The 27,751-nt window shown below is 41.0% G+C and overlaps 1 protein-coding gene across 2 annotated transcripts in view; it reads right to left on the bottom strand.

The window, feature by feature from the left end:
* CSMD1 (CUB and Sushi multiple domains 1) overlaps nt 1-25,658 on the bottom strand; it is a 1,052,894-nt gene extending 1,027,236 nt beyond the window's left edge. Inside the window, exon 1 of one of the 2 annotated variants that reach the window (XM_064412131.1) lies at nt 24,680-25,658. In XM_064412131.1, coding sequence (XP_064268201.1) covers nt 24,680-24,746 — 67 coding nt within the window. In that variant the 5' untranslated portion in view covers nt 24,747-25,658. The remainder of the gene's footprint in view (nt 1-24,679) is intronic. The other variant, XM_064412130.1, reaches the window with a different exon arrangement.
* Nucleotides 25,659-27,751: the final 2,093 nt, after the last annotated feature.

A 27,751-nucleotide genomic window follows, 5' to 3' on the forward strand; every position in this document is an offset into this window, starting at 1 on the left:
TCTCAAAGAGAACATGAATATAGAAAATCTATCTCCATCCATGTTGAGTGAAAGATGTGATCTGATGAGTGCTGTTAGAGCATTTCAACAGATCAGACTGAACACAAAGTAAAGGTAGCTTCTCACTGGTGTTAAAGCACTATCCAGCCAGGATATTAGCCCTTTGGCAGAGGGATTCAAATCCATATCTCCTCATTTTACTGGTATCCTGAACACATCTCACGTCCTGAACCTCTCCTTTTGAAATTGACTAAGTTTGTATGGCATATATAGACAGTTTTCTCTTGGGAAAGTGAATGACATGTAAAAATGTAATCTGGTAACCTGGATATTTATTTAGGAATGGGAAAAGCTAACATTCAGTTCTTCTGGCAAGATTTATTTATTTCTTAAGAACCATAACTATTTTTTTAAATAAAAAATGTTCTTTCCACATGAGTTCTCTAACTTCTAGATGCGCCTCACTGAGCCAAGGTATCCTCAATTATTTTCTGCACAGTGAAAATATTTTCATGGGAAACACAAACTACAGCATAACTCTCAGCCTGAGATTAATGGTTAGAATAACTTCTATGGGAATGAGAAATATAGATATAAATCTATTATGGCAAAAAGAAATTGCATTTGGAATATGCTGCCACTAATCCACTTTGTGTAAAGATTACACTCTTACTCCCTCCTCTTCTGGTAGCAATCCTCTAAAAAGTGCACTTGACTGGTTTTCTGTAAGGAAAACATTCAAGCATCCTGATTCAGGGGAAGTTTCTATAACTGACTTGTAAAAAAGGATTGTGATTCTTTGATGTTCTGAGAGACCAAAATATTCTGTAATTGCTGTCTGCTGGACATGGCCCATTCAGTCCACTGCTGTTTGGGACTGTTCAGAGGCATCTGATGCTCCCTACACAAATGTAGGGAGTTTGATGCCTGGGGAGAGTATTTGATTCTACTCATTGTAGGACTTGATGGACTAAATGTCCAAATCACTTTGAAAATAAGATTTTGATGCCTGAGCCACCCAGATGGATTAACATCTTATAACCACTAAATCCCACGTTTAAAAAATTTACTTCACTATCCATCAAGCTCCACAGGACACTATTGCTGTTCTCTGTAGAGAGTGGTCAAAAGGTTTGCTTTTTTATCCAATAAGTTAACTTTTAAATGTGTATGAAAAGATAACAAGTTGGTAAGCATACATTTCCCTCTGGAATCTCACCTTTGTACTTTGCAATTGTTTGGTATCTGACCCAGTCTGTCATATGATATCCAGTGAAATTCTGTTATCTTAATAAAACCCATAAGGGAAAATAGGGTCATAGTAGTATTTTCTGAAAGCAATCAATAGCTCTATTTTAAGCATTTTAGGGTGGGTTTTTTCACTCTCAAACTAAAAAGTTACACATATATGAATACAGCATATCTGAAACTGTTGGAATTGTTTTCAACAGTAGGATCAGTAGAGACAATTTAGAAATAATTTAAATTATTTCTAAAATAGAAATTCATGTCTGGATAGATCACTTAAAACACAAAGCAAATCTTTGTTGGTGATCAATAATGTTTTGGAAATTATGGAAATTCTGACATGCAGAAGTATGGTGAGATTTTATTACCTTCCAGTCCCTAAACAAATGCGTTTAAAAACATACCTTTGCTTTTATGAGTTACAAAAGCTTAAGGACTTTGCTAGGTACAGTGAAGTAATAAAGATACTATGGTTTTACAACATTCTCAGTTGCTTAGTTCTTTCAAAATATTAGCAGGGAAAAGCCAAGAAAGTCGACACATAAACAGAACTCTTCACTTGATATCTGATTTTACATTTGTGCTGTCTTGCCACAGAAAACAATTTATCAACTTTCTTTTTTAATTAAATATGGTTGGTGAGCACGACCTGAAAGTCATTTGCCTGTTTTTATATGAATATCTAAGGCAGATCTCTGAACCAGTGTGTTTTGAGCAGCAAATGTTTAATAAGCTGCCTTATACAGGTGATATTCTCAAGACATTTATAAAGGAAAAAAAATGTTTTGCTTGACTTTAATGTTAACAGAATAAATACATAGAGAAAGAGATGGTAAACAGAAAAGATTATGCCTCTTCTTGACTCAGCTATAACACCCTGCATCAAGTAAATGTACTCATTTTCTTCTTTTCAAGAAACAGCTTTTGCTGTCAGTGTTCCATATAAACTGTTCTGCAAGACGTTAACCTGGTTTTCTTTTTGGTTCAGAAAAGGACTACTCATTATCTAATCAGAACATTTAAAATGCACTTTTTTATGCTTGAGAAAGATCATTTCAAAAACTCTAGTTGTATCTATAGTAAAGTCAAAAGTAAAGCTGACTATTTAGAAATCAGGTTCTTGTCTTTCACAGCAGTCACATCTGCAGGCACCCTCAGACTCTGCATGTCAGAGCAGGGAGGGAGGAAAGGAGCCTCCCTGGCTGCTGGTGCCCCACCAACCTCTCTGCCTGCCAGCCCTGACCAGCCTTCCCACTGGGCTCAGGATGCTGTGTGGCCATGGCAGGCAGTGCTGCCTCTGCCCACTCCATGGGCTTTGGGGGTACCGCCCCGCACTCCTGATCCAGCAGGATAGCACCCTCTTTGCTGAAAACAAGGTGAGGCCTTAAATGGAACAAGTCCCCAACTCTGTATCTTGAAACATTGCAGCACTTAAACATCTGTCTCTACATTGCAGTACTTAAACCATATGAGGCTTGAGCTTTTTCCAATGATTTCCACATATCAAGTGTAAAAATTCTTTATAGGATGCTTTACAGTCCCAAACTTTCCATGGAATCCCACCAGATCAGTAGGAATACTGTTATTTTCTCCCAAATCAAATGCATCAGTTTTGAACTGTTTTCATCTAAGTTAAACAAGCCCTAAAAGAGACCTGTGTCCCCTGACCCTACCTGTGTTTATGTTCCGGATTGACATGAGATGAGACAGACAAAGAAATGTGACCCATGTTCCTGGGAGTTCCTTGCCTTCAGACAGCATCTTTGCATATGGACAGTGAATTCCTTAATAGTGGCTTACAACAGCTATGGCCCTAGTTCAGTAATGGTAAGTGAGTCAGTTCAGAACCATTACTGAACTAGGGCCATAAATACCTTCCTTGACTCACATCTCATTGTAAAATTCACACTGAATAAAACTTGCTCAGACCATAAGATCAGTAGCATTTTACCTGAGGCTAAACTATACCAAGAATAAGATAATGGTTTGGGAGTAGGAAAGAACCAGACAGGACCTCATGTGCTATCAGAGCAAAGAATGGAAAGAATCAGAGCCTTGGGCTGAGATTCCATCCAATTTGATGTACAGGCATAGTCACTGAATGTGCAATGTATGGAGATGCTAATGTTGCCTGTCTCTATTTTGGCTAGTAAGAAGATGCAGGCACTTTCTGGTCTGTTCCCTCTGTCCTTAGAGATGGAGATACTGAAGCAATGAGGGTGCTGGATCTGTAAGTGCTTTGCACTGAACAGTGTGAAAAACAGGTAAGACCCTCTGCATTATCAACCTATAAAACTGAAATGATAATTGTTTGTCTTACAGTTTAGGAAGACAAGAGGATAGCTAGGAAGATGTGGTAGTAGTAGATCTAGTAGTAAAGGATCTCCTTTGTACAGGGTTGAGTGAAATACTTCTAGAGGAGAAAGGGATAGAGGATATTGTATCTACAATCTATTGCATCTATTGTGTCTACAAACACCCTGCCTAGTGCCTATTTATGATTTTATTCCAAGATGCCTTCCCCCAACAAGAAATAAAGCTCACAGACTTGTAGTTTCAGGTTTTGTGACCAGATGTTTGGAAGTTAGGCACCAGGGCTCCTAGTGCTGTAGTAGCAAAGTCTCTTTTGGATATAGCCCTAGCTGTAAGAGTGAATGTATGTATGAAAGAAAAGATTAAATATATAAACTTAAGAGCTCTGAGTCATAGAGCAAAGAAACTTTCTGTAACTAGGGGGAAACGCTGATCTTCTGAGAACAATTTTACTTCCTAGAAGACCTCAGAGCATAATGAATGAAGAATATTTTAATCAAAAAATAACCATTTCAGTCAAACGTTAATTTTGTTTTCTTCATTTTTCGCACATAAAACCAAACATCTATGGGACTTGTTTTTGTATATATTATTTAATTTTTTTCCCTCAAAAATGAGTATGTACTTTTTGCTCTGAAACGCAGATAGGAAAGAATACAAAGATTCCTTAAGAATTTGATCTAATCTTTATTAGATTTAAGTAGGGCTCTGTGAAATCAGTGACTAAGTTTAAGCCCTTTAACATAAAAGGAGAATAAGAATTTTCTATTTCTAAACATATATATGTATGAAAGAGGTAATCACCTAGGTTTTCTACCTCATGTTAAGCAAAACCATTATACCTATAAAGGAATAATGTAGTTCATTATATAAAATATTGACTTGGGACTCAAAATATGAACCCTAGATCAAAATTTAGACACATACATTCCTTGGATATTGTGTTCTTTGTGTCTTTTTTTTCCCCTTGCCTGTACATTTAACCTTTTTTATTATAAGTTCCTTGGTACAGAAAGGTTCTATCTCCCATTAGTATTAGCCTAAGATAATAGTACCTTAATTTTAACAAGAATGCCTGGGTCCTATTGTAATGAAAACATCATATATTTTCCAGTTTACAGTAAAAAAAACCTCTAAGGTTCTGTAACATTCTGTAACATTCCAGTTACTGGAACCTTACATCCTTTGTTTCCCTACAATGAATTCCAACACAAAGATATTTTCTGTGTTCTAAAATATCTTTGCATCTTCATATTTTAAAATGCTGCTTTCCTCTGGTCTGATAACTTCAGTTTATCTCTTTAATAATTTCCATTTTGTTTTCTTTTTTAGTATATTGGAAGACTGTTTCACTTAGTGAATATTTGATGCTAAGATTTTGTATTTCTATATTAAATTTCCCAGCAAAATTCTGGGTTTTTTTGCCAAACAAGATATATAGAGCATACACCACCTTTTGAACATGAGCATATTGCTGTGCACTTCTTTGGATGCTTTTAGATTGTAGCATAAGCTACAAATTCTAGCCATCCCTCCAGCACGTACATTCAGACATACATAATCATGAATAACAGAAGGCCCCACACTGAATCCTCAGAAACTGTCCAGATTTACCTTTTGTGGCCTAGTTAAGCTAGTTTTCCATCCCACAGTTTCTTTACTTTCATTATTATTTCTCTTAGCCATTAATCTCAGATATGGTGCCTTGTTAATGCTTAAAAGTAGATTACATCCATTGAATCTACAATGGCAGTAAAATCTTCGAAGAATTCCATCAGGTTAGTTAAGCATGACCTCCCCTGACTGAATCTAGGCTGGTTATCCTTAATCAAACTGATTTTCAATCTGTTCTTTTACACTTCCTTATGGTAGTTTCATTTTCCCCACAACCCTTGTTAAATTCACTGATGTACAGTTTCTTCGACTGTCTTTATTTTTTTTTTCTAAGATTTGCTTTTTTTTCCCAATCTGAAAAAAAAAATTCCTAGATAGATCTAGTTTTAGTTGTCTCAGTAAATCGACTTCTGTCCCTCTGGGTTCCTTACTAGTTGTTTAAATACTGGTTTTCAAAATTGGTGTTGTTGAAAAATATCCCAAATATCATAAAAACATACCTTTTTTGTTGTGGTGTGGGTTTTTTTTGGTTTTTTGGGGGTTTGTTTGTTTGTTTGTTTGTTTGTTTTGCCATTTTGTATGTGCCATTTCACTATATGTAGTAAAATAGAACAAACTCTTGTTGTCAATATAGAGTGGTAAAATTAAAAATATTTTGGTCACATTTGATTCGTGGTGGTGGGGAAGAACTTTCCAGGATGCCCTACTCATTAGCACAGCAAATAGCTATCAAAAGCTCTATTAAATGCATACTTCTGTTTACAGGGAGCCAAAATGCACTCTTGAGGGAAATGGACTTGGTGATAAATGTACACATCTGTGTCCTCCAGTCTCGATTACATGACTCCTTGTGTCTTGAGGTGAAAATGAATGTAATATTGCATTTGATGAGTGAGTGAATACACTGCCAGCACATCACTCCAGTATTTCAGAAATTCCTGGTGGAAGTTCAAGGTCATTGGCTCGAGCTGCTAAACTTCAACATGTTAGGGTGAAGTATTCCAGACATGGCATCTTGTTGTGTGGCAGGAACTTGCTGGGACTACTGCACTTAGAAACAGGGGAAAGTTTTTTTGCATTATTAGAAAAATGGACAAAACTTGGAGAATAGTGTATGTGGGAACTCAGTACATCACTCCGGATGTCCAGAGCTACCGAGACAACCCTTGGGGGGCTCGGAGGTCCTGGAATGGTACCAAAAGTACCTTGTGGCTTGACTCTGATCCTTCTAAAGAAATGACACCTGAATGTGAGGAAATGAGAGAATTTCAGGCCTGAATGGTGAAGGGATGATATTCACTTGATAAAATTTGAATTATAATGCACTGTACAGGGGGGTTTTATGTGTTGTACAGGGGGGTTTGGAATTCTGTACATGGGTCGGGAGTCCCAAGATGGAGGAATTTGGGTGTGCCCTGTCCTTCTTCTTTCTTCTCCTTGGCATCCATGTTCAGGATGATGTTGGCATGTGTGGATTGGTTCATAGGGAAAGTGCACTTGCCAACAAGGGCGAAAAGTATTGGAAATAGACGGTAAATATCTTATGTATAGTTTTTACTATAAAAGAGACAACCACCCCGTGTGGGCGGGGGAGAGTGCCCTTGGCTGTCTTGCTGATCAGACCTCGGCTGGACAGACAGAAAAACTTTGTAGATAAGGAACAATAAACTCAACTGAAGACCAAAAGCAAGAGTCCAGACTCCTTCTTCGAGAGCGCAGCCTGCCCAGAACCACCTTTTCCCGTGCTGGGGCAGAGACAAGTGACAGCCGACCCCGGCAAGTGTATGGTAACTGTGGTACTACGTTCACAAGAGGTTGAAATCACTCAATTCTGTCTCTCTCTCTCAAACACATGTGCACACGTGTATTTATACTACATTCATTGCCAAGGTAACTGGGCACCATAAGACTAAGGCATGTAAATTTCAAAGGGGACTGTTATATCTAGACCTAAATTTCATCTCTTAAATATCAATGATGATTCCACCAGAGATGTGGCAGATATAAATCAAGTGGCATTGCAGACTTTTTACTAGAAAAAAAATATTTTGCCTAGGTTTTAAATAAATATTAACCATGGGACAAATTAATTAATCCTCATTGTAGTAGCTTACCCCTCTTTATAAGACTGTAGATTTATGTGCTGGGTATAACATGGTGGTTGTTAAGTCCCTAGTGATAAAAGCTATTGATTATTTCCAGAAATTACCTAAAAATAGGTTTTGCAGCACTTATCTTTTAGGTGCTTACTGGCAAATGAAACTCAAACCAGTACTTCAAGTTGACTACTTGCAATTCCACTTTTCACAGAATAATTGAATATTCACCAAGCAAGACAGAAACCCATCCAGAAGCATGACTCTGATGTGGTGATTAATGCCCTTCATGTAAGAGGGGACCAGTAGGTGTCCAGTTTCCATTTCAGCAGATTTTTAAATGTTTAATTTTGATTTCCTTTAAGCAAGATTTGGAACCCAAATCTCCTACCACTAAAGGAAACTTTAACTGGAAACCTTCATGACCCTAACAAAGGAGAGCCCATGGCAGTCACAGTATATGCCAGGAAAAGAAAAAAAAAGAGGATGAGACAGGCTTTAATTTTCCAAAGAAAGAGGCAGATGAATGTAGATTTTTCACAAGGTAGCTAGGCACTCCAACTGTTATATTACTCTCTCTACTGTGGGAAAGTAAGAGGGCACAACTTCTACCCCTAGAAATATCTTATGTAAGGCCAAAGTTGGCAGGTGCACTTCAAGACAGCCAAGCTCTTTTATTCCTATGGAAGATCATCTATATTGAAGATTACAATGACTGTTCAGTAACAGTCCTATACAAAGTGACATGGTATGCAACAATTCTGAGTATGCCAAGAAAAGTAATTTTAGGCTCAAAGGATATTTTCTAGTGAAAACTAGCCTGTGTAAATTTGTCTGCTTTTGGGATTAAAGCAGCTCTTGAGTAGTAGTTCCATAAAATCAAAGTACTAGATGGAAATATCTTCACAATAAAGGGAAAACCTGATGCCTAAATTCTTCTGTGTGTTTATCTACCACAGAGTGCCCAAAACATCCATGAAATAAAATAGGAACTCAAGAGTTCAGCACATCTCAGATCTAGTTATTCAATTTATACATTTCTTTATATTGTATTAGAATAATTAACAGGTTTTTATTTTCTGACATTTTCAGGTACATGTACTACACTGTGCACACTAGTCTGTGTTCTTGCCCCTTTTCAAAAGATAAACAATAGTTTTGTTTGCACAGGAAAAAAGTAATTAATGCCTTCCATTCCTGAATAGACTGTGTCAGAAATATTCAGCAATTTCTCCTGTATGGAAATGAAACAGAGTTTTTCACAATGAAGGAGAAAGAACAGTTATGGAAGACTTGCTAGCATTAAAGACAGTCTTGTTTCTTCTATCTCACTCTTTCTTGTTCCCAGTGGTCAGTTGCGCTCTTGCTGAGTATTTATTTTGCATCACTTTGTTTTGTTTTTATAATGTTAGGTTTTTCCACTGACAATCCTGAGAGGTAGAATAAAAGGGAAAGTCAGAATCTGTACATCCTCTAGAGCCATCTTAAATGCATGTAGGAAGGCTGCTGTCTTAGGCAACAAGAGAAACAATACTTTTTCAGACACCAACAGATTTTTTAACATGGAAGTGCAACAGGAAACCTATGGATTTGAACTCACAGAATCTTTTTTTTTTTTTTTTTTGCAATTTGATTTAGATCTGGGTCTTGAGAGGGGGTAAATTGATTGATTTATAAGGCTGAAGTGGTTTCAGCATTTGCAGTATAATGGACCTCTTTTTAAACCTTTTTTACCAGAAATTCTGGCAGCCTTTCCCTAATCTTCACAGAAGCCAAATCCCTCATCAGATCCCATCAATCAACTTTCCCACACCAGTTTTCCTTGTGATTTTTCCTTATCGTGCCAGGAAAGAAAACACCGTCAAGATATGACTTGTGACAAGTGAAACACTGGATCACAGAGGGGAAACAGCATACATGGAAGAGGAAGCACCTTTAGTGCACCTTATACTATCATTGAGGTACTAAACACACTCCATGGAGGTCAACATCAGTGGGAGAGGTGCTTAGATCACTAAGCACCTGGTTAGATGCATTCGTTTCCCACCAGGACCTAATTTTCCAAATATTTTCTCTGTTGTCCCTCCAGAAATCTCTCATAGAGCAAAATGTTGAACACTGCTGTCATACAGAAGGTCACCAGGTAAAGTCTTTACTATTTATTGAAAAGAAAACAATAAAATATTATTATGGGAATAAAAATGAGGTAATAGGGGTGGGGGATAAAGGGAGGGGTTTGTTTGTAATTAAAATCAGACCATTATTCTTTTAAGTGCATCAGCAGCACTGAATACAAATCATAGTCATTGAAAATTATGAGAAGTGCACTGGGGAATCATGCATTAGTATTAACTGAAGGTAAGTATTCTAAATATCCATATGGATATTTTGCATTTACATGGGAAAAAATTACTTTTATGGGAAAAAATTGAAATGCAATTTACAGATTCATATAAATCCTGCCTATCTATCAGATGCGAAGTTCTATGCTGGGTGAAGTATTTCTGAAGAGCTGGAAGCGCTCAGTGAAATGAGCAGGTAGAAGCTTCAAAACAAGCAAAATGCAGTGTTTTTCCACACAGCAGGAATTAAATTGTGAAACAGATTGTCAGAAAATAGTGTGGTATGAATTATGAATAGGTTCAAGAACAGATTCATGAAGGTTAAATTTGTTGATGGATGTTGAACATAGATGCAACCTCTGGCTAAGAGTTCTCTAAACTGGCCAGAGGCTGCTGAAATATAAGTCTGTCTATATCTTGCTTCCTGCAATTTTTTTCTATGCATTTGCTAATGGCCATTGTCAGAGAGAAGTTATTTTGGTCTGATTTGATGTGACACTTTTTACATTTTTAAATACATGGAGACAGAAACTTAGCCAAATTCATAAGATGTACACAAAATCTGGGCACATTTTATTTCCCTGACTTAATTCTTCAGGTCTTAAAAGTGCCCCGTGCCCATCTTCAACCTTTGTACTGGTTGCCCCCAGTGCAGGAGTCACCACAGTCTAGACCCTGGGCATTTTCTTGCTTGAGAATGTTAAGAAACCATGTTGGGGAATAATAAAGAAGATATCTTATACTCCTTCAGCAAAAGAGGAAATAATAGAGTGACTGGAACAAGAAAGATAAGCTCTTCAAAAGGAAAATTTTAAAGAAACAGTAAGGGAAGAAGAAAAAGAAATAGTGTTTAATTATGCAAAACTGATAGTGCCAGCCCTGCCAGTCCTACAGGAGAAAAACTGTGGTTTTCAGCATGTCAGCATAAAGCCTGTACCAGCCTAGCAGCTGAACTGCTGTGCCCATGAGAGCATCAGTCATTACTTGAGACCACATCAGACCTTTACAGCAGTGGCACCAGAACTTCCACTGAGGACTATTACCAGCAGATGCTTCAAGTTTTGAGACATACTACCATTTCTACTTAGTAGGACTACATTAGCATTTGTGTGTTACTGGTGGCAAAAAGGGAAGTGGATTATGCACTGCTCACCAGTAAAATAAATGCCAGAAATGGAAATCAGAAAAACACCCCTGAGTAATGATTGATGGTTACAAGGGAACTAATCTGAGCTGTTATCTGTAAAATATAGGGCAGCATGAAGCTACTGTGGCCTAAGTTTCAGAAGATAAGGGGTTTTGTTTAATAGTTGTCATACAAGAAATAACATTACCTAGACTTGAATTTCCTGTCACAATATTGTCCACATTGTCCATTTCATCTTTCTATGTCCATATAATCCTTTGCGTCATGGGTCTCATACTCTGAGATGTTCAATAAAGCAAATTAATAAATCACTGCCTAATGGATTTCAAGAATGTAATAACAGACAAAATATCATAGAAAAAAATGAGTGGAAGATGGCAAATGAAAAGAGTAGGTATTGATTTTAAAAAGTAGAATAGTCCTGACTGAAAATCCCATTAAATGCTGTCGTATTTTTTCATATGTAGCTTTTTTTTTTTTAATATCTTATCTTCTTCAGTGGCACTATTGAAGAATATGTCAATGAAATATAAGAATGATTTACATTGTCCCTCTATGCTGAATGCTTATCTTTCACCTGACACAGTCTGTCAGCACAACGACTCATTTTTTTACATTGGGCCGTGCATTATCCTTCTAGAGTCAAAGAGTGGTTTCTTTTTTTAATTGAGTTTTTACCCTCAGAGAACCTGATTCTTGTGCACATTTTGGACAACACCTAAGACAACAGCAGCATAACTCAGTAGATCTGAGCTGCAGACTACTGTTGAGACAGTGCATAAATGCTTCTGGTTTACCTGTACCTGCAAGTACCAGTGTTTATGTGACTGCACCAGCTTGCCACTGGCTGGAAGGGGGTTCCCACCAAAGCTTCTCTATCACTCCCATTCTCACTTGCACACAGAAGAGAAAATATAATGAAAGGTTCATGGATCGAGATAAGGACACACAGAGATCACTCTCCAGTTACTGTAATGGGCAAAACAGACTCCATTCAGGGAAATGAGTTTAATTTATTAACAATCAAATCAGAGTAGGATAATGAGAAATAAACCCAATTCTTAAAATACCTTCCTTCAACTCCTCTCTTCTCTTAGGGTACAAAAACACCCTGATATTTTCTCTACATCCTCCCTGTAATGATGCAGGTGGACAGGGAATAGGGATTACAGTCAGTTCATCAGAGATTAGTCTTTGCTGTTCCTTCCTGCTCAGGAGGAGGATTCACACTCTTCCCCTGCTCCCATGTGATCCATCCCACAGGCAACAGTCCTCCATAAATGTCTCCAATATGAGTCCTTCCTATGAGCTGCACTTCTTAACAAACTGCTCCAGCCTGGATCCCTTCCACAGGGTGCAGTCCTTAAGGAACGGGCTGCTTCAGCGTGCGTCCCCTGTGGGATCAAAAGTCCTGCCAGCAAACCTGCTCCAGTGTGGGCTACTCTTTCCTTGGGTCCACAGATTCTTCCAGGAGCCTGCTCCAGCGTGGGCTTCCAACAGGGTCACAGTCTGCTTCAGGCATCTACCCGCTCCTCCATGCTCCCTCCTGTACCTCCGTGGGCTGCAGAGACACAGATGCTACACCACAGTCTACACCACACATAGTGCAGGGGAATCTGTGGCACCTGGAGCACTTCCTGCCCTTCCTTCTTCAGTGATTTGGATGTCTGCAGCTGTTCCTCTCTCACATTCTCACTGCTCTCTCCCAGCTGTAGTTGCCATTGCATAACTATGTCCTCTCAGAGGTTCTACCACTATTGCTGGTGGGCCCAGCTTTGGCCAGCAGTGGGTCCCTCTTGGAACCAGCTAGCATTGGATCTACTGGGAGAAGCTTCTAGAAACTTCTCACAGAAGCCACCCCTGTAGCATCCCAGCTACCAAAACCTGGCCACACAAAACCACTGTAGTGACAAAGCACATTCAAAATATTTATACAAATATATCCATTCTGTAAGTATGGTCTGCAGAGTGATGCACAATATCAAAAGAAGTTTAGTACATATTTCACAGTAGTAAAACTGGACAGATACTTTTCTTCCACGGAGCCTGCCCACCACTTACAAACAGCCTGTTTTTAGAAAGGAAAATGGAGCCACGAGGAACTGTACTTAATTACCATCAATGGAGGACAAATGTAAAAATTATGAATACTCATAAAGGAAATATAAGTGAAGGTAGAATTGATTGTCTTTAGTTCTGGCCATGGACTACAGTCTCCATTATGTAGTAAGGAGAGTAATGTTTGAGTTGACTTCACTCCAAATTCTGATTTTTGTTTGCTTTGTAATCACAAATCTTTTGTTCCAGGCTACATCAGATCCAGGTTGGTTGTTCATTCGTTTGGAGGGTTTTTGTTTGGTTGTTTTTTTTGTGTTGTGGCTGTTGTTTCAATACACAGAATTACTTAGAGTCAAGTGGCTTTAAAGAAATATTTCAACTTCCCTTGAGGAATTCTTCTTCCTAAAACAATAACACAATGCTGATAGGTTTGGAAACTGCTTAATTCAGATACTACCTAGGAGATAACAGTAGTAAATGCTTAATATGGTTGTCTATTCATTCCCTTTACAGCACTCTATTGAATTCAGTCTCTGAAGATTCTCAAGTGTAACAGTTAAGTAGAGCACAAATTTCTTTATGTTCAAAAGTGCTGAGATCTGCAATTTTCTCTTATGGCAATGGTAACTGCAGGTATTTGGCACTACAATCTAGCCTCTTGACTGCAAACAGTACCTTCTGCCTTCTTCTCAGCATCCTTAACTTAGCGCCAAAGCTTGAGCTCAGACACATTTTATTGTTCAGTATGGCCATGTTCTATTATTCAACAAATGGATCTTCTCTTCCATCAAATATTTTTGAAAAAGAAGGTTGATTTTCCTTCTGAATGCCTAACATCTTTTGTATCATAAGTACTCCATCCACACTCTATCCCTTTGTTTCTTTACCAAATATTCTGATAAGTATCATTTTTCCTAACTCTGTGGATAAACTGAGATGCATTACTGGTAAAGTGGACTTAGAAATTCAGTAAGGAATTAAGATGGAAATAAAAATCTCTATAAAAGAGAAATCTTGAGAATCCATCCTATAGTCCTTATTCAGTCAGCTCTCATTCTGAAGGCAAGAGGATAGAAAGGCTTGAGAAAAACAACCGTGCTTGTAGATGTTGAAATTACTGTGGTTCAAACTAGCATGAAAATAAAATAGTGTAATGGAGATGCATGAGGTGAACTGACAGAAGACTCCAGCTCAGTCACCTTATTCCATGTATAGAAAGGATATATCTGCATTTACCATTTCTAACAGCAGGAACTCAGATTTATAGATGTAACTAGAATAAACACTTATAAAAATCAATTAGGTGTCTCTGTTTAAAGAGAGCTAGTAATTTGAGTATATATGACAAAAAAGGAAAACAGAATTCACTTTAACAAAACAACTTCTCAATTTTCCTTCTAATGTGATATGACTCATCTCAAATCTATTGCAAAGCTGTAAACAAACTACACCAACACAGTGACCATCATCTGCCAGGAACATTTTAAAAAGAAAACCATTACTGAGCTACTTTTCTTGTCTTCTATACAGAGAAATGTATTTTCCCAGCAGAAACAGCATTTCACATTATCTTCTTTCCATTTACCATGTTTTCATCAGTGCTAACAGCAACCTAAGAAATACCTCATTAAGCCAGTAATTTATTTCTTAGGAATTAAATTAAATTAAATTAGTTTGGACTAGTTTTAGTTCTTTTTCAAAACAGTCTATTTCAATTAAAACAAATAACAAGAGGGAAGTTCAGTTTGATTACTAATAACATTGTACAGGGAACTTATCTGGGATAGCAATTTAAATATGCAGACAACGGCCTTTTGATTTTATTTCCCATTCATTGAACTAATGTTATAATTGTAACTATAAAAAAAAAATGTTTAGTCCATCTTTGTTCTCTAATCCTTCTGCAATCCAATTACATCAAAATACCTACAAGATAAAATACTGTCATGCGGATAAAAATGACATCTATAAACTGGGCTCTCCACTATGCATTATCCATTCTTATTTTTATGATAACTATTTGTTATTATCATATAGTTAATAAAAAAAAATTAAGTCACTTGATAAAGCATCTGAAGTCAGCTTCACTGCTGATGTAAACTACCACAGATCCACAAAGAGAGTTACATGATGTTATATTTTTTGCAATAGTTCTTGTTTGTAGATATTACAATCTTTTGAGTCAGGCCCCTTACTGTGTTAAATGATACTAAATTTAAAAAGAGAGCAACTTCAATTTCCAAAATATCCCCTGATTCATTGCTTTAAAGAAATTACTTTGAAGCTTCTCAGGAGTTGACAAGAAAAATCTAAATTGTCATGGCAACATGGGTTGAAGAAATCCTTCTTTGCTGTTTGCATAGATCATCTCCATGCTATCAGCCTGTTTACTAAATGCTGCTAAAGAAAGCAATTAAAGGTTAATCTTTCCTCAGAACGAAATAAATTATATAACCAGCGAAAGCCAGTGGAGTGAGATACACTTCAGATAGGTCAAAAAAATTTGAGTCATCATTTATCTTTAAGCATATAACAGCAAGTTGCAGGGCAGACTACATGCTGGACAGAAATGACAACATCCAACCAGGACAGGCTTGAGAGGTGGGCCTGTGCAAACCTCATGAAATGTAATCTGTAAGGTCCGGCACAGGAGCTGAAACAATCCCAAGCAGAACCACAGGCTGCAAAGAAAATTGATTGAGAGCAGCCCTGAGGAGAAGCACTTGGGGGTGTTGGTGGATGAGAAGTTCAAATGACGCAGGAATGTGCGCTTGCAGCCCAAAAAGCCAAATACATCCTGAGCTGCATTGAAAGAAATGGCACCAGCAGGTTGAGGGAGATGCTTCTGCCCCTCTACTCCCTCTCATGAGACCTCACCTGGAGCACTGTGTCCAGCTCTGGGCCCCTGACACAGTAATAAACCAGCTGGAGCAAGTCCAGAGAAGGCCATGGGGATAGTCAGAGGGCTGGAGCACCTCTCCTACAAAGACAGGCTGGGAGAGCTGGGGATGTTCAGTGTGAAGAAGAAAACTCTCCAGGAAGACTTTAGAGCACCTTCCAGTACCTGAAGAGGGCCCACAAGCAAGTCAGTGAGGGACTTTCCACAAAAGCATGTAGTGACAGGACAAGGGGGAAAGGTTTCAAACTGAAGGATGGTGGGTTGAGATTAGACATTATGATGAAACTCTTGACTGTGAGGATGATCAGGCACTACAACAGGTTGCCCAGAGAAGCTGTGGATATTCCATCCCTGAAAGTGTTCAAAGCCAGGTTAAATGGTGTTTTAAGCAACGTGGTCTAGTGGAAGGTGTCCCTACCTTTGGCAGGGGAGTTAGAACGATGTGTAAGGTTCTTTCCAACCCAAATCATTTTATGATTCTAAACAACATTTCTGTGGTCAATTTCATAACAAACTGAGTTTGAATTTTCTTTAATGTTATTAGATTTTTTTCTAGCATCCTCATTTCAATGCAAGTTGTCTGTGTGATATATGGCTATAACAAGGGCAAGATTAAAAGCCTTTTAAGGTTAATGAGACTTTTTAAATTCTGTGAGTTCCCCAACCTTTAGATCAGGTCCTAACTAGTTAAAATCTGATATAAAGCAATCCAAACTACTTAACTGATGACCAGAGTCTATGTCTAATTTACCTACTTCTGCATAGCAGAATGCTTTTTTTTCCCCTACAACTACTTTGATGTTAACTACATTATGTACCAGGGAAAAAAAATTGAAGATTTCTGTATTTTCATTTATGTTAATTAAATTTCACAATAGATTTCACAGGAAAGCTAAACAGAAATAATTGAGTACAGCTAAAGATCAAAATGGGTACTGCTGCCACTGTTGACTTCGTAAGATCTATTAACACTACATTCTTCAGTGCAAGAGTCACTGCAAACAATGGGTCAAAATGTGTGCTGAGGATATTTACATGCTAAGATAAAGAAAATCAATTTAATTTCTTGAGAGATATCTGCAAATGCAGAGGGTCACTGACTGTGATATTAGCAGTTGTTTGATTGAACTGAGGTTCTGAAAGTGAATTATAAGATGTTTCCCCTTCCCCCTCAAAAAAATGCTTGGTATGACACAATCTATGTATTATAAGAAACATCAGCAGGATACCAATAGAGAATCTGGCTGCTGGGGCAAAACTAAAATAGTGCACTTAGTCACTTGAATGCAGTCAGCTTCTGCATTGATATCCCACAAACATTAGTGAGAACAGTGTGATTTGTCATGACCATTTGTTTCACAGCCAGAAGCATGCAAAATTAGTCTAAAAATAAGTTAAATTTTGCTGGTTTTAATTTTATCAAAATGGATTTTTCAGACATTTCACTGCTGTGTAAACATCATTCTTTCTTTCCATTTTTTCTTGCCCTCACAGTCACCTGCATTTTTGCTAGGTTCAGGGCAAGGCAGTTTCTGTAAGCTCATGTATATTTCTGCAATATCTAGCCACTTGCTTCCTAACATCAGCTGCTTCTTGACCAAGTGACCTCCCTGTTCCTTCAGCTCCATCTGTGTTGTACAGCAGCAGTACCCACAGTACTGGGGCTGTGGGTGCCAAGGTTCCATGGTGTGTGTGGCATGCACCATGACTTGAGGCTGAACCCCAAGGCACTCTCACAAGGCAAGCTCAAGCACAATGCCCAAAGCCAAGCCCAAGATCTCAGGCGTGTATTCTGGATACACTCTGCAAAGCAATCCAAGCTAACCCATCTATTTTAGCAGCCAGCATTGCAAGCACAGTGAGGACACTTTAAATCCAAGCTACAGCTGGGCCACTATTTAAAAAAGAAAACAATCTTGTTTTGGTCCCCAATATGTTTAGACCCAACTTTGAAGTACAGGGCAAGGCTGGCTGCACTTTTGTTCCCAGAGTACTGTAAATTGCTTGTGTTTCAGCACCAGTGTAAGTAAATACAAGTTTGAATATCTATGTTCTTTTGGAGTTTATGTGTGAACACAATATGGCAAGTAATGAAGGTCAAAGGAAGTAAATAATGATTTATGCAATATTGTATTGTGGCTACAATTTGATCTGCAACTCATAGGATGGGAGAGAGGAAAAAAATATTCCTAGACCCAGATTTACTTTGTGACAAATGTCAAAGGTTTGCTGCAAATATCAGAATTATAAGAACATTTCAAAAAACCCTCAAACATGGGTTTAGAAACGATTCTCTAGCAAAAAAAAAAAAAAAACCACAGAAAAAAAGAAAAATAAAAAGAAGCAAGGAAAACTATCAGACAAGAAATAAAAAAAAAGAAAAACTTTATGTTTGGCAAAATTGCATTAAAAAAACCCCAAACATTGCCTTCCAATTGAACACAAGGCACAAAGCAAGTACTGCAAAATGTAATTTTTAAATGCCAGCCATATTTCACACAAATTTTCAAAACAAACACTGCATAAAAAGTTGTACTCATTGTAACTTTTTCAGGTCTGTGTCAGCTGCAGTGCTGCAAATGTTTCTTTTGGAAAGCCACTGTACAACAAAGACATGAATACAGAACATGATTCTGTACTTCAGTATCCATAGGATACTGTAAGACAGATATAAAACATCCAGAGACTAAAATGATACTAGGTTTCTCTGTGTATTCTTCTTAATGTCTTTAAAGGAAAAAAAAAATAGAGAAAAAGAATGAAGGTAGAGGTCAGATGCTCACCGATACCAGAGATGCTGTTTAAAAACAAATTGCTTCCACATAAAAATAAATATATTAATATATAGGTCTGTTGCTGTGATTCACCTAGTTTTCCTTTTTTGAAGTCATTCATGGGTGCAAACATTGTCAGAAGTTCTCCACAAGAGCTCAAATTAAACAGGATCTGAGTCCACCATTCAGCTGCAATATCTACTTTGTCTGGATAATTTGGAGTAGCAATCTGTTCAAAAGTTGCCAATTGAGCTATTTCAGAAATCAATACAAATTTCAGTTTCCAATGCAGTAAAATTGGGCTCTCAGAACTGCCTGAAGTTACCTTTTACTAGACAGGGATGAGACAAGAAATTTACTTGAAAGAAGTCAAATCACTATTTCACAAAATGCATGAATGTATCATTAAAATGCATAATTAAATAATCAAAAAGCTGTAAGAAACTGTGATTAATTTTTATGACGTAAATTAAAGCATTATTATAATTCCTAGAATTTGTGATTTTTTTTCTTTTTTTTCCTTTTTTTTGTTTTTGTTTTTTTTTTTTTTGTTTCTGCTAAAGCAGATCATTTACGATATTCAGATTAATCATGAGTTCTGGTTAATCATCAGCAATGCAAGAGTGATTAAATCTTGCTTTGTCCTTTAAATGAAACTGCCCTCCAGGTAAAAATGGCAAGAAACTACCATCACTTTCTTTTCTTTTTTTTTTTTCCATATGAGAAAGAAGTGCAGAAAAAGTTCTTGTCTCTGAGAAAGAAGTGCAGAAAAATTTCTTGTCTCTGAGAAAGTATGACTTGTTTTTAGAAGTAAGATGCATTAGTCTTGAAAGAGTGGATGGATGCATGCCTGCATTTACCTTTCAGTTACTAAATGCAGACAACCGATATAGGTTGCCTTTGGTGTCAATATAACACTAACAATAATCTAAGTTATTTGGGTAAGTAGTTATTCCTCTGAGAAATGCTTGTAACAAATACAGTGTAGAATTTCTTAAATGCAATGGAAATGTCATATAGTGGAGTGAAGTCTTTCATCCAGCCAGAACAAAGATGTGTCAGGACAAAGAAATATCTCACAGCTTTCCTCAGGCATTAATGCCATTTTTCCCCTATTTCAAAAGTTTGTGGTTGATAAAAAATGGTTTAAGGGAAATTAGAGCTGACGTAGAAAAGTAAAACTTCTAAGTGAAAGAAAGTGATTCATACACACTAGGAGAATTTCCATATGATTCTTATTCTTTGCTCACTGCAAAAATTGGAAGAACATCCAATTTATCTCAGTCTAATATGGCTAATTTTGCAGCCATATGGAGAATTAGAGGCCAGATTCGTATTCTGTGACTGTGACTGTGACTCTGTGAATCCAGTTGTACATTGGAGTTTTATCAGAGATCGGGTCTCACACTTAGGCTACTGCTTCAGTGGATTGTAGAGTTAAACCTGCAGCTCCCCTTCCCACACTGCCTCCCCTGCCGGCTGCAGGCAGCCCGGCACTGCGCTGCACTGTGTGCTCACACGGAAAGCTGTTTGCCAGCAGAGTAATGTCATCATGGCCAAAGAGAAACACCATGGCTCAAAACAGATTTGAGCACGATGAAATTACATTTTATCTTTAAATCCACTGGAGGTTTTATACTGTGACACTATCAAGAAGACACTTCTCCAAGGAAAGGTTACAAGAAGGAGTTTAATGTGATGGTGTACAGATTACATCTTGAAAAAGTTGAAAACAGTGGTCCCTGAGGCTTTTCAGCCTTTCTATAGAGCATGGTAAATCTTGAATGCATAACTGAAAATATTTAGTTTCAGATTGTTCCTAATTTGTTTGAACAAGAGTTTTTATTAGTGTAAATGCTGTGGAGGCATAAGTGCTATAGATATCTTCTTCAAAAGTTGCCGGTATCAATGCATATGTAATACTTATACCACACCATGAATAAAAGCAAGATGAAGTGTTTATATAGACAAAGCAGTCTGCAAGGGGAAAAATTACAACTGCCCTTCCCAAACAAAAATATCATACAGACATGTATGATTTTGATCATTGTCTGATCAAAATCATACATGTCTGTATGAAGGGACACACGAGAGTGAGAATCAGTAAAACAGACAGATTTGCAGTGTAGACAATTTGCAGAATGACTATCTGTACAAATCAGAGAAGATGCTGAAGTGGCCTCACAGATTTCAATACATCCTGGAGTTCCATTTGTGCCCATGTCTTCATGTGCCTGTAAAGCATCTTCAGTTCCTCACAACAGTACCCTTTTTCACAGACACACACACACCAGAGAAACTGAAAAATCTTTGCTGGTTGACAGTGGGAATTCAAACCTGAACTATGGGTTCAAGAGTCTAAAATGAGTGTTTGAGGAATCTTTGTGGCATTGATCTGCTCTCCACTATATTACATTCAAGTTGACCAAGTTTCCTATTCCTATACATAGTTAAGGGCATCATATACATATCTCAATGCAAAAATAGTGCAGATACAGATCTTACCAAAAAGTAAATGCATTTTTACTTTAAGTATTACATAGTCAGAGCTGGATATTCTCTACTATGTCTTTCTATAGCAAATTCCTCATTGAGCTGGGGGATGGAGAAAACATCCATCAAATACTTGGTTTTACAGCTGGGTGTTCAATGCCTTGCGCTGATGTTCTTTTAAAAATTCATTTTTTTCAGCTCATTTTCTCCAGAATTGCTTTAGTCTTCTCTGGAAGAGAATGGAGCCTCTCTAGAGAGACCAGGCTCACAGTTTGAAAAGCACTACTTTGGAGAAAAAAAAAAAAGACTATTTAAAAGAGACAAACACACTTAGTCCAACAGGAGTAGGCCTTAAACAGAGTGGTAACTTTGTGTGATGTAGTTATAGCAATTATTTTGACAAAGTGATAGCAGGAAACAGAAGGTACATAAAATGTTTTGAGGTTTATTTATTTATTTTTTAAAAACAAAATCCTGAGCTGTAGATGTGAGAGTCCTTTTACTGTCTGCATCTAATTTGAGAACAGAAATTTTTCCCTTTGTTCAGATTAATTTCCATTAATCTGAACAATACCTCTGTGCATAAGCCTAGTTATGTACATTTAGTTTGAGGCAATTAGGTGGCAATGAAGGTGCTGTATTTGGTTATCTAAACATGTCCAGGAAATTACCTTGAAAACATGTACTGGAACAACTCCAGGTATTAAGCAATATGCATTTCTACTGAATATATGTTCTACTGAATATAGGTTGTCCACAGATCTTATGTCACAGTAGAAATGTCTTTTACTCTTTTTTTCTTGAATTTTAGTCTGAATTGAGTCTAAATGTACTATTTGTTCTATACCACTATAAATTTTTACAAAAATTACACTGATGTGTTTTGTCTTTCAAGAAAATCAATAGGGTTTTTTATGTTTGCTTTTGTTACACTGTAACATATCAGAATTAGCAAATGGCTCTATAAACAAGCCCATCTTAACATGCATAGCTGAACACGGTGCCGTCTGTCTTGTTGAAGCGTAATTGCTATGATAGGGTAGCTTCTGGGAAAGCGGTTCCTTTAAATTACTCCAGACTAATTTCCCTTGATGTTGAAAGGGAAGAATGAACAATGAACAGGGAAGAATTCCCCAAATGTTTTCCAAAACACTCAGGTCCATCAATCAGAATAAATCAGTCCAAAGAAATGTGTAGAACTGCACCTCAAGTCTACCACAGTGAACGATGATGAATGTTCATTTTCATCCTTCCTTGTTCCTTAAAAAAGTTACAGAAAATTCCACAGCAAAGGGTTTCCATTTCATTTCATAACGAGGAACAATGTGGAAAGCAACCCACCTGTCATTTTACTGAAAGATATGGGAACGCCTGTGGCAACACCTCCAGAAATTCAGCACTTGTTTCTCTTTTACTTATAAAATCCCCAAACCAAGCAAAACCTGGGTGATTTCCTTTTACAGCAACCAAATTATTTGATAGCAAGGGGTTGGTAAAACGCAGTTCTGAGAATCTAATAATTAAAATTATTTCGTGTGCTTCTGAAACCTTGGGTCTTTATGTTACTAAGGAAGGAGTTTTTTCACTCTCTAAAGCATTAACGTAATTTCAGCCTCAGGATTACATTTGACTAAATATAGATACCTGTGCTCAATTGCCTGGGAAGGTAAATGGGAAGGAATTATGTCAGCTGTCCCCGATGGTTCCCCTTCAACCTGTTGTTTGACTTCAATATTAAGTCAGTCTTTAGCCTTTAAGTGGGTGTGTTGCTGCTTCACATTAAGCAGGTATAATTACATTCTGCAGAGCAGCATCAGAGGCAGTGCCCAAGCGTTCCTGGCAAAGCCTTTGTATGTAAGCAAAACACGTCGGATCGTCGCTGAATAACCATGATCCAGCCTCCAGCTTTTCATATGTGCTGTCAGCCATGAAAAGAAAACACTTAAATGTCAAACGACATAACCGGCTACAGTGTATTTAACAAATGAGTCGCGGGTGTCGGCCCGCCCCGGGAGCGGCGCGGCCGCGGCAGCAGCTGCCCCTCGTCCCGCGGTGCGGGCCCCGAGCGCGGCTCTCGGAGCGGCTCCGCCAGCGACCGCAGCTCCCGCCGGGCCGGGCCGGGCCGGGCCGGGCCGTGCCCGGGGCAGCGCCGGGGCGTGCGCGGGCGGCGAGCGGGGAAGGAGGCACCTGGGGGTGGGGATGCTGGAACTTTGGGTAGGGCGGCCACGCCAAGGAGCCCCCGCCCGCCCCGGGCTGTGTGTGCTGCCGGGCACAGCCCCATCCCCAGGAGCCGCGGATTCACAGCCCAGGAGAGCCGTGCGCCTTCCTCGCCCCGCTCCTTCCCACAGAGGCAGCCGGGTGGCGTTGCCCGGTGGACCGCGGCAGCGGCAGGATCCAGGCAGAGGAGGGATGCCATCGGGCTGGTGTGGAGCCACAGCCGCTCCTCCGGACCGGGCAAAGCTCCTGCCCGGTTCCCGGCCGCCCGGGCTGGCCTTCTACCGCCTTTTCCTGCAGACCACGGCCGGAGGTTATCGGAGGGAAGGCACCCTGCCGTGCCACCCAGGGGGCGAGGGAACCCGGCCGTGGGCACCCGCAGGACGGGGAAGGTTCCAGCCTCGCCCGCCAACCCGGGGGCCGCGGTATCCCTGCTCCCCCCTCTTCAGCCGCCCCCGCACCGAAAAGAGCAGCGAGAAAAATAAAATGGTGGGAACGATGTAAAGCGCCTTGGAAGGGTTAAGGGAGACTCAGACAGTACAAACCGCAAGGGGAACCGTCATCCCGGAGGCAAGCAGAACAACCGGGAGCGAGGTGGGAGATGACAGAGGCTGTATCGGGGACAGGTGCTCAGCTGCGAGCTGCCTCACTCCCTCCCTCTCTCTCACAGGCACAGACTCGCATCTCTCCCAGCATGAAAAAGCGCAGGGCTAATGAGAGGCGAAGTGAATAATGGGGAAGTTGTTGTCTCCAGCGATGAGGCAAGTAATGGGGCTGAGGCCAGCACTGAAGTTGTGTAACCAAATTCTCCACCGTCACCCCTCGTTTCTCCACCCTCCCCCATTGATTTTAAGGAGAACCCCAGCTGAGGATGGGAGACTTTCTCCACTGCACACCCAGCACAGAGGAGTCCTTTTCCCTCAGGCACGGGCAGGCAGCTGGCGGAGGTGTCCCCGGCGCCGCATCCCCGCCTCCGCGCAACTTGCGGGGAGCGGAGCCGGCTGAAAGCAGGCGGAGGCGGCTCTCCGCGACCACCCACTCCGCGCTCCCCCTCGAGCACGGCAAAAGCCGGGGAGGCGGGAGGAGGGGAGATCCAAACTTGCCAGCCCGGGGATTGTCCCTCACACGGCAGCGAGTGCCGTTCGTGCGTGCGGGGAGAGCGAAGTGTTCCCAAACTCCGGCACTGCCCAGGCGGCTGGATGCGCACGGCTCCGCTCGCGGCGTCGCAGCGGCTGCTGCCCAACTCCAGGGGGCTGGTTTCTCCCGGGGGAAGTGACCGGCCGAGAGCAGAGCCCTAGGGGAACACCGGCGGGAGGTGGGAGGCAGGGAGAAGGGAGACCGGGCTGGAGGAGCCTGCTGTTTGCCGGCGCAGAAACGAAGCGAGGGAGAGCGCTCAACCGAGCGGCAGAAATTTAGCTGAGGGGTTATGAGTGCCGTAACCACAGCCTACACGAATGCAATGCAAGAAACCCGAATCTTACCCTGAGCTGCAGTGAGGAGCCCCGCGCAGAGAACCAGCAGAGACTTGAATTTCCTCCACGCAGTCATGTCTGCAGTTATTCCACACACACACACTCTCTCACACAAAACCCCCGGCGGCTCTTCTCGGCTGCGACCGTGTCCTCCGAGCGGCAGCGGGGCTAAGGACAGCGCCAAATAACCACCACAGGGCGAGGAGAGGCGGAGAGGAGCGGTCCGGGTCCCGAGCGCCGCGCAGCGCCCGGCGCCTCCTGCAGGACTGCGCGGGCGGCTCGCTCCGCTCTGCTCACAGACAGCATCAGTCCCGCGCCGCGGCGGGGCTGCGCTGCTCAGCGCCCGCGGAGCCCCGGCGCCGCCGGCCCGCCGCCCGCCCAGGGGAGGGAGGGCACCGAGGGAGGGAGGGGAGGCACGCCCGGGGCCGCGGGCGGCGAGGCATGCACGGCCGCCGGCGGGGAGAGCCGGGCAGCGGCGGCGGCGGCGGCAGGAGAGGGATGCGGAGAGTGCGAGGAAGAGGAGGAGGAGAGGGAGGAGGAGGAGGAGGAGAAGGAGAGAAGAGGGAGGGAGGGATCGCGGCGAGAGTAGCGCAGGCAGCGCAGCGGAGCGGCTGCCAGCCACACGAGCAGCCGCCGCCGCCGGACTCAACCATCGCTTCCCACGGAGAGGGGAAGGGGCCGGCGCTCGCCGCGCCCGCAGCCTCTCCGCGCCGCCGGACGGCCCCGCACGGCCTCCCGGGCCGGCCGCGGCCTCGCCCCCCGCCCCGGCCGCGGCCCCGGGCGGCTGCTGCCGGCCGCCGAAGGGCCCCAGGGGAGCGATGGCTTTCCCCGGGCCCGGTGTCCCCCGGCGCGGAGAAGGGTAGTGGCTGCAGGGCTGCACCTGCCCGGGAGGATTCTGCTGCGATTCCCCGGTGTCCTGTCCCCCAGCTCTGCCTGCGGTTCGCCTCTGCCAGCCACAAGCGGGGTGCGAGAGGTGCGGGTGCTGGGGTCCTTCGTCCTAGGTGAAATTACCCTCTGCTTTTGTCCCCGCTCTTGAGAGGGGGAGGCTTTCAGGTCCAAAATGTGCCCTGCTCGTTCCTTCTAAGTTGTTCATCAGAACAAGCTGTTGTTCCTGAGAGAAAGGAGAGGAGCCAATATCTCCTTGCAGAACACTGCTTTGTCTTTATGTTGCCATTCTCGAGAGCTCTTGTTGCCAAGAGGAATTTCTGCCATTAACAATCCTTTCCAAAAGTAAAGAAAATCCAATCAAAATATGACATGGCAGTATGCTCCAAAGGCTTCCCCACCAGCAGTCTGGAGCAGGCAGGGTTGGTTCCTTGAGCCCAAGAGAAAGGAAATAGTAACCCAAGGTTGTCATGTCACAGGTCCCTATGCTCCACGATCCCAGCAAGGGTTTCTGTGCCAGGCCTACCTTTAAATGGATGGCAAAAACATGCCCAACCCTGACTTTCAATCCAGTATGAATTGTCACCATCACTGCATGCTGGACCTGACTCCATAATTAATGCTTACCTATATCTGTAATTAAACGACAAAGGCTCATAGGAAGGAAAGACAGAAACACAAGCCCTTTTGGAAAGGTAGTTTCAAGGTTGTAATTATTCACTTAAGATGAGTTTTCTTTCGTGGGGAAATATGCAAAGTTGTTTTCTCGTTGTAAGTTGCATGAAGGTGGTGAATGGGCACTGAACGAGGTAGGCTGACTTTGTAATAAGCTTGTATTTATGTAAAAACGTTGTGGTTCTCACTCAAGGAAAAAAAATAAAATTAAAAAAGCCGAGCCAGGCAGGATGCCGAGCCAGACGTGGCATTGCTGCCATCTCGTGGTAAGCGCTCCCTCCCTGCCGGGCCCGGCCTGCAGCCCCTTCGCTGCCTTCCCCGACAGCTCCCGAACCCACTGCCCTCCAAACACTTCCACAGAAGGGATCTGGTTTTATTCATTCATCCATATTTTAAGAACACCTTCGGGACTCATTTTTTTCCATTCGTGAAAGTAAAATAGTGCTAATACTTGTTAGTACCAGACATCATGTAGCCAAGCTGCTGTGCAGAATTCCCCAGTCAGAGCTGCTCAGGCGCCTCCACTTATCCTTGTCAGAGGACTGGGGGGGAGTTTGCTAAAGATTGTGAGAAAGATGGAAATGGGCACTAAACTTAAGCAGAGACTTACTTTCTGTCATCCAGAAGTCTGAAGCTCAGATTTTTTAAATGAGCAATTGTTTGCATTGCATCTGGCCCAATAATTTTTTGTTTTGTTTTGGTGTATTGTCTGTTAAGTTGGGATAATTGAAAAATCATAAACAAACACCATTTATAGCTGCCTGCATATAGTTGAAAGCAGTAATGATGGTATAATTTCTTGCTGTGCTGTTTCAGTAAGCACCCCTGAGAAGTTGCTGTTTAATCCTACTCATGGCAGATTTTGCCAAAGCACCAGTATGATATAAAATGTGCATTCTTGGTCTTGACTCACACAGCATAGATTTACTGTATCCAAGGCCTTCTGTTCTTCTGAGGATTTTTGGGGCCTCATTGAGCTTTTGGGACCCAATTTCTTCTCTTTTGAGCTATACAAGTGTTAATTTCTTCCCTTCATAGCACCTAGATAAGATAAAATAACTAAGCACCATGATCAGTATGACTGCAAAAGATGCCTTCTCTCCTTTCTTACATCCTGTGACAGTAAACCATAACGCATAAATGTTGTCAGCCTTTAGCATGTTACCATTAGCCTGAGACAGTGCCTTAGTGAGATAAACAAGATAGCACACACCCACACCCTGAAAAGATTTCAAGATTTCAGCCTCTCAACAGACTCAAGTAGCTCTCACAGTGACTTTTACAAACCCTGTGTGGTGTGTATATATATATATATATATATATATATATATATATATATATATATATAAAATTTTTTTTTTTCCCAAAGCCAAGAAAAAGCCAGAAGATTACTTGGAACTGAAGCATAGCATTTCAGGAGGAGCCTCCACCAACCTGACTTGAGTTCAGTGTGGAACTGCAGTACCTAAACATGGTAATTACAGAATATGGTCTCACCTAATGACTGTAATCTCTCTGTTA

The sequence above is a fragment of the Passer domesticus genome, chromosome 3 (assembly GCF_036417665.1).
Source record: "Passer domesticus isolate bPasDom1 chromosome 3, bPasDom1.hap1, whole genome shotgun sequence".
Taxonomy (NCBI): domain Eukaryota; kingdom Metazoa; phylum Chordata; class Aves; order Passeriformes; family Passeridae; genus Passer; species Passer domesticus.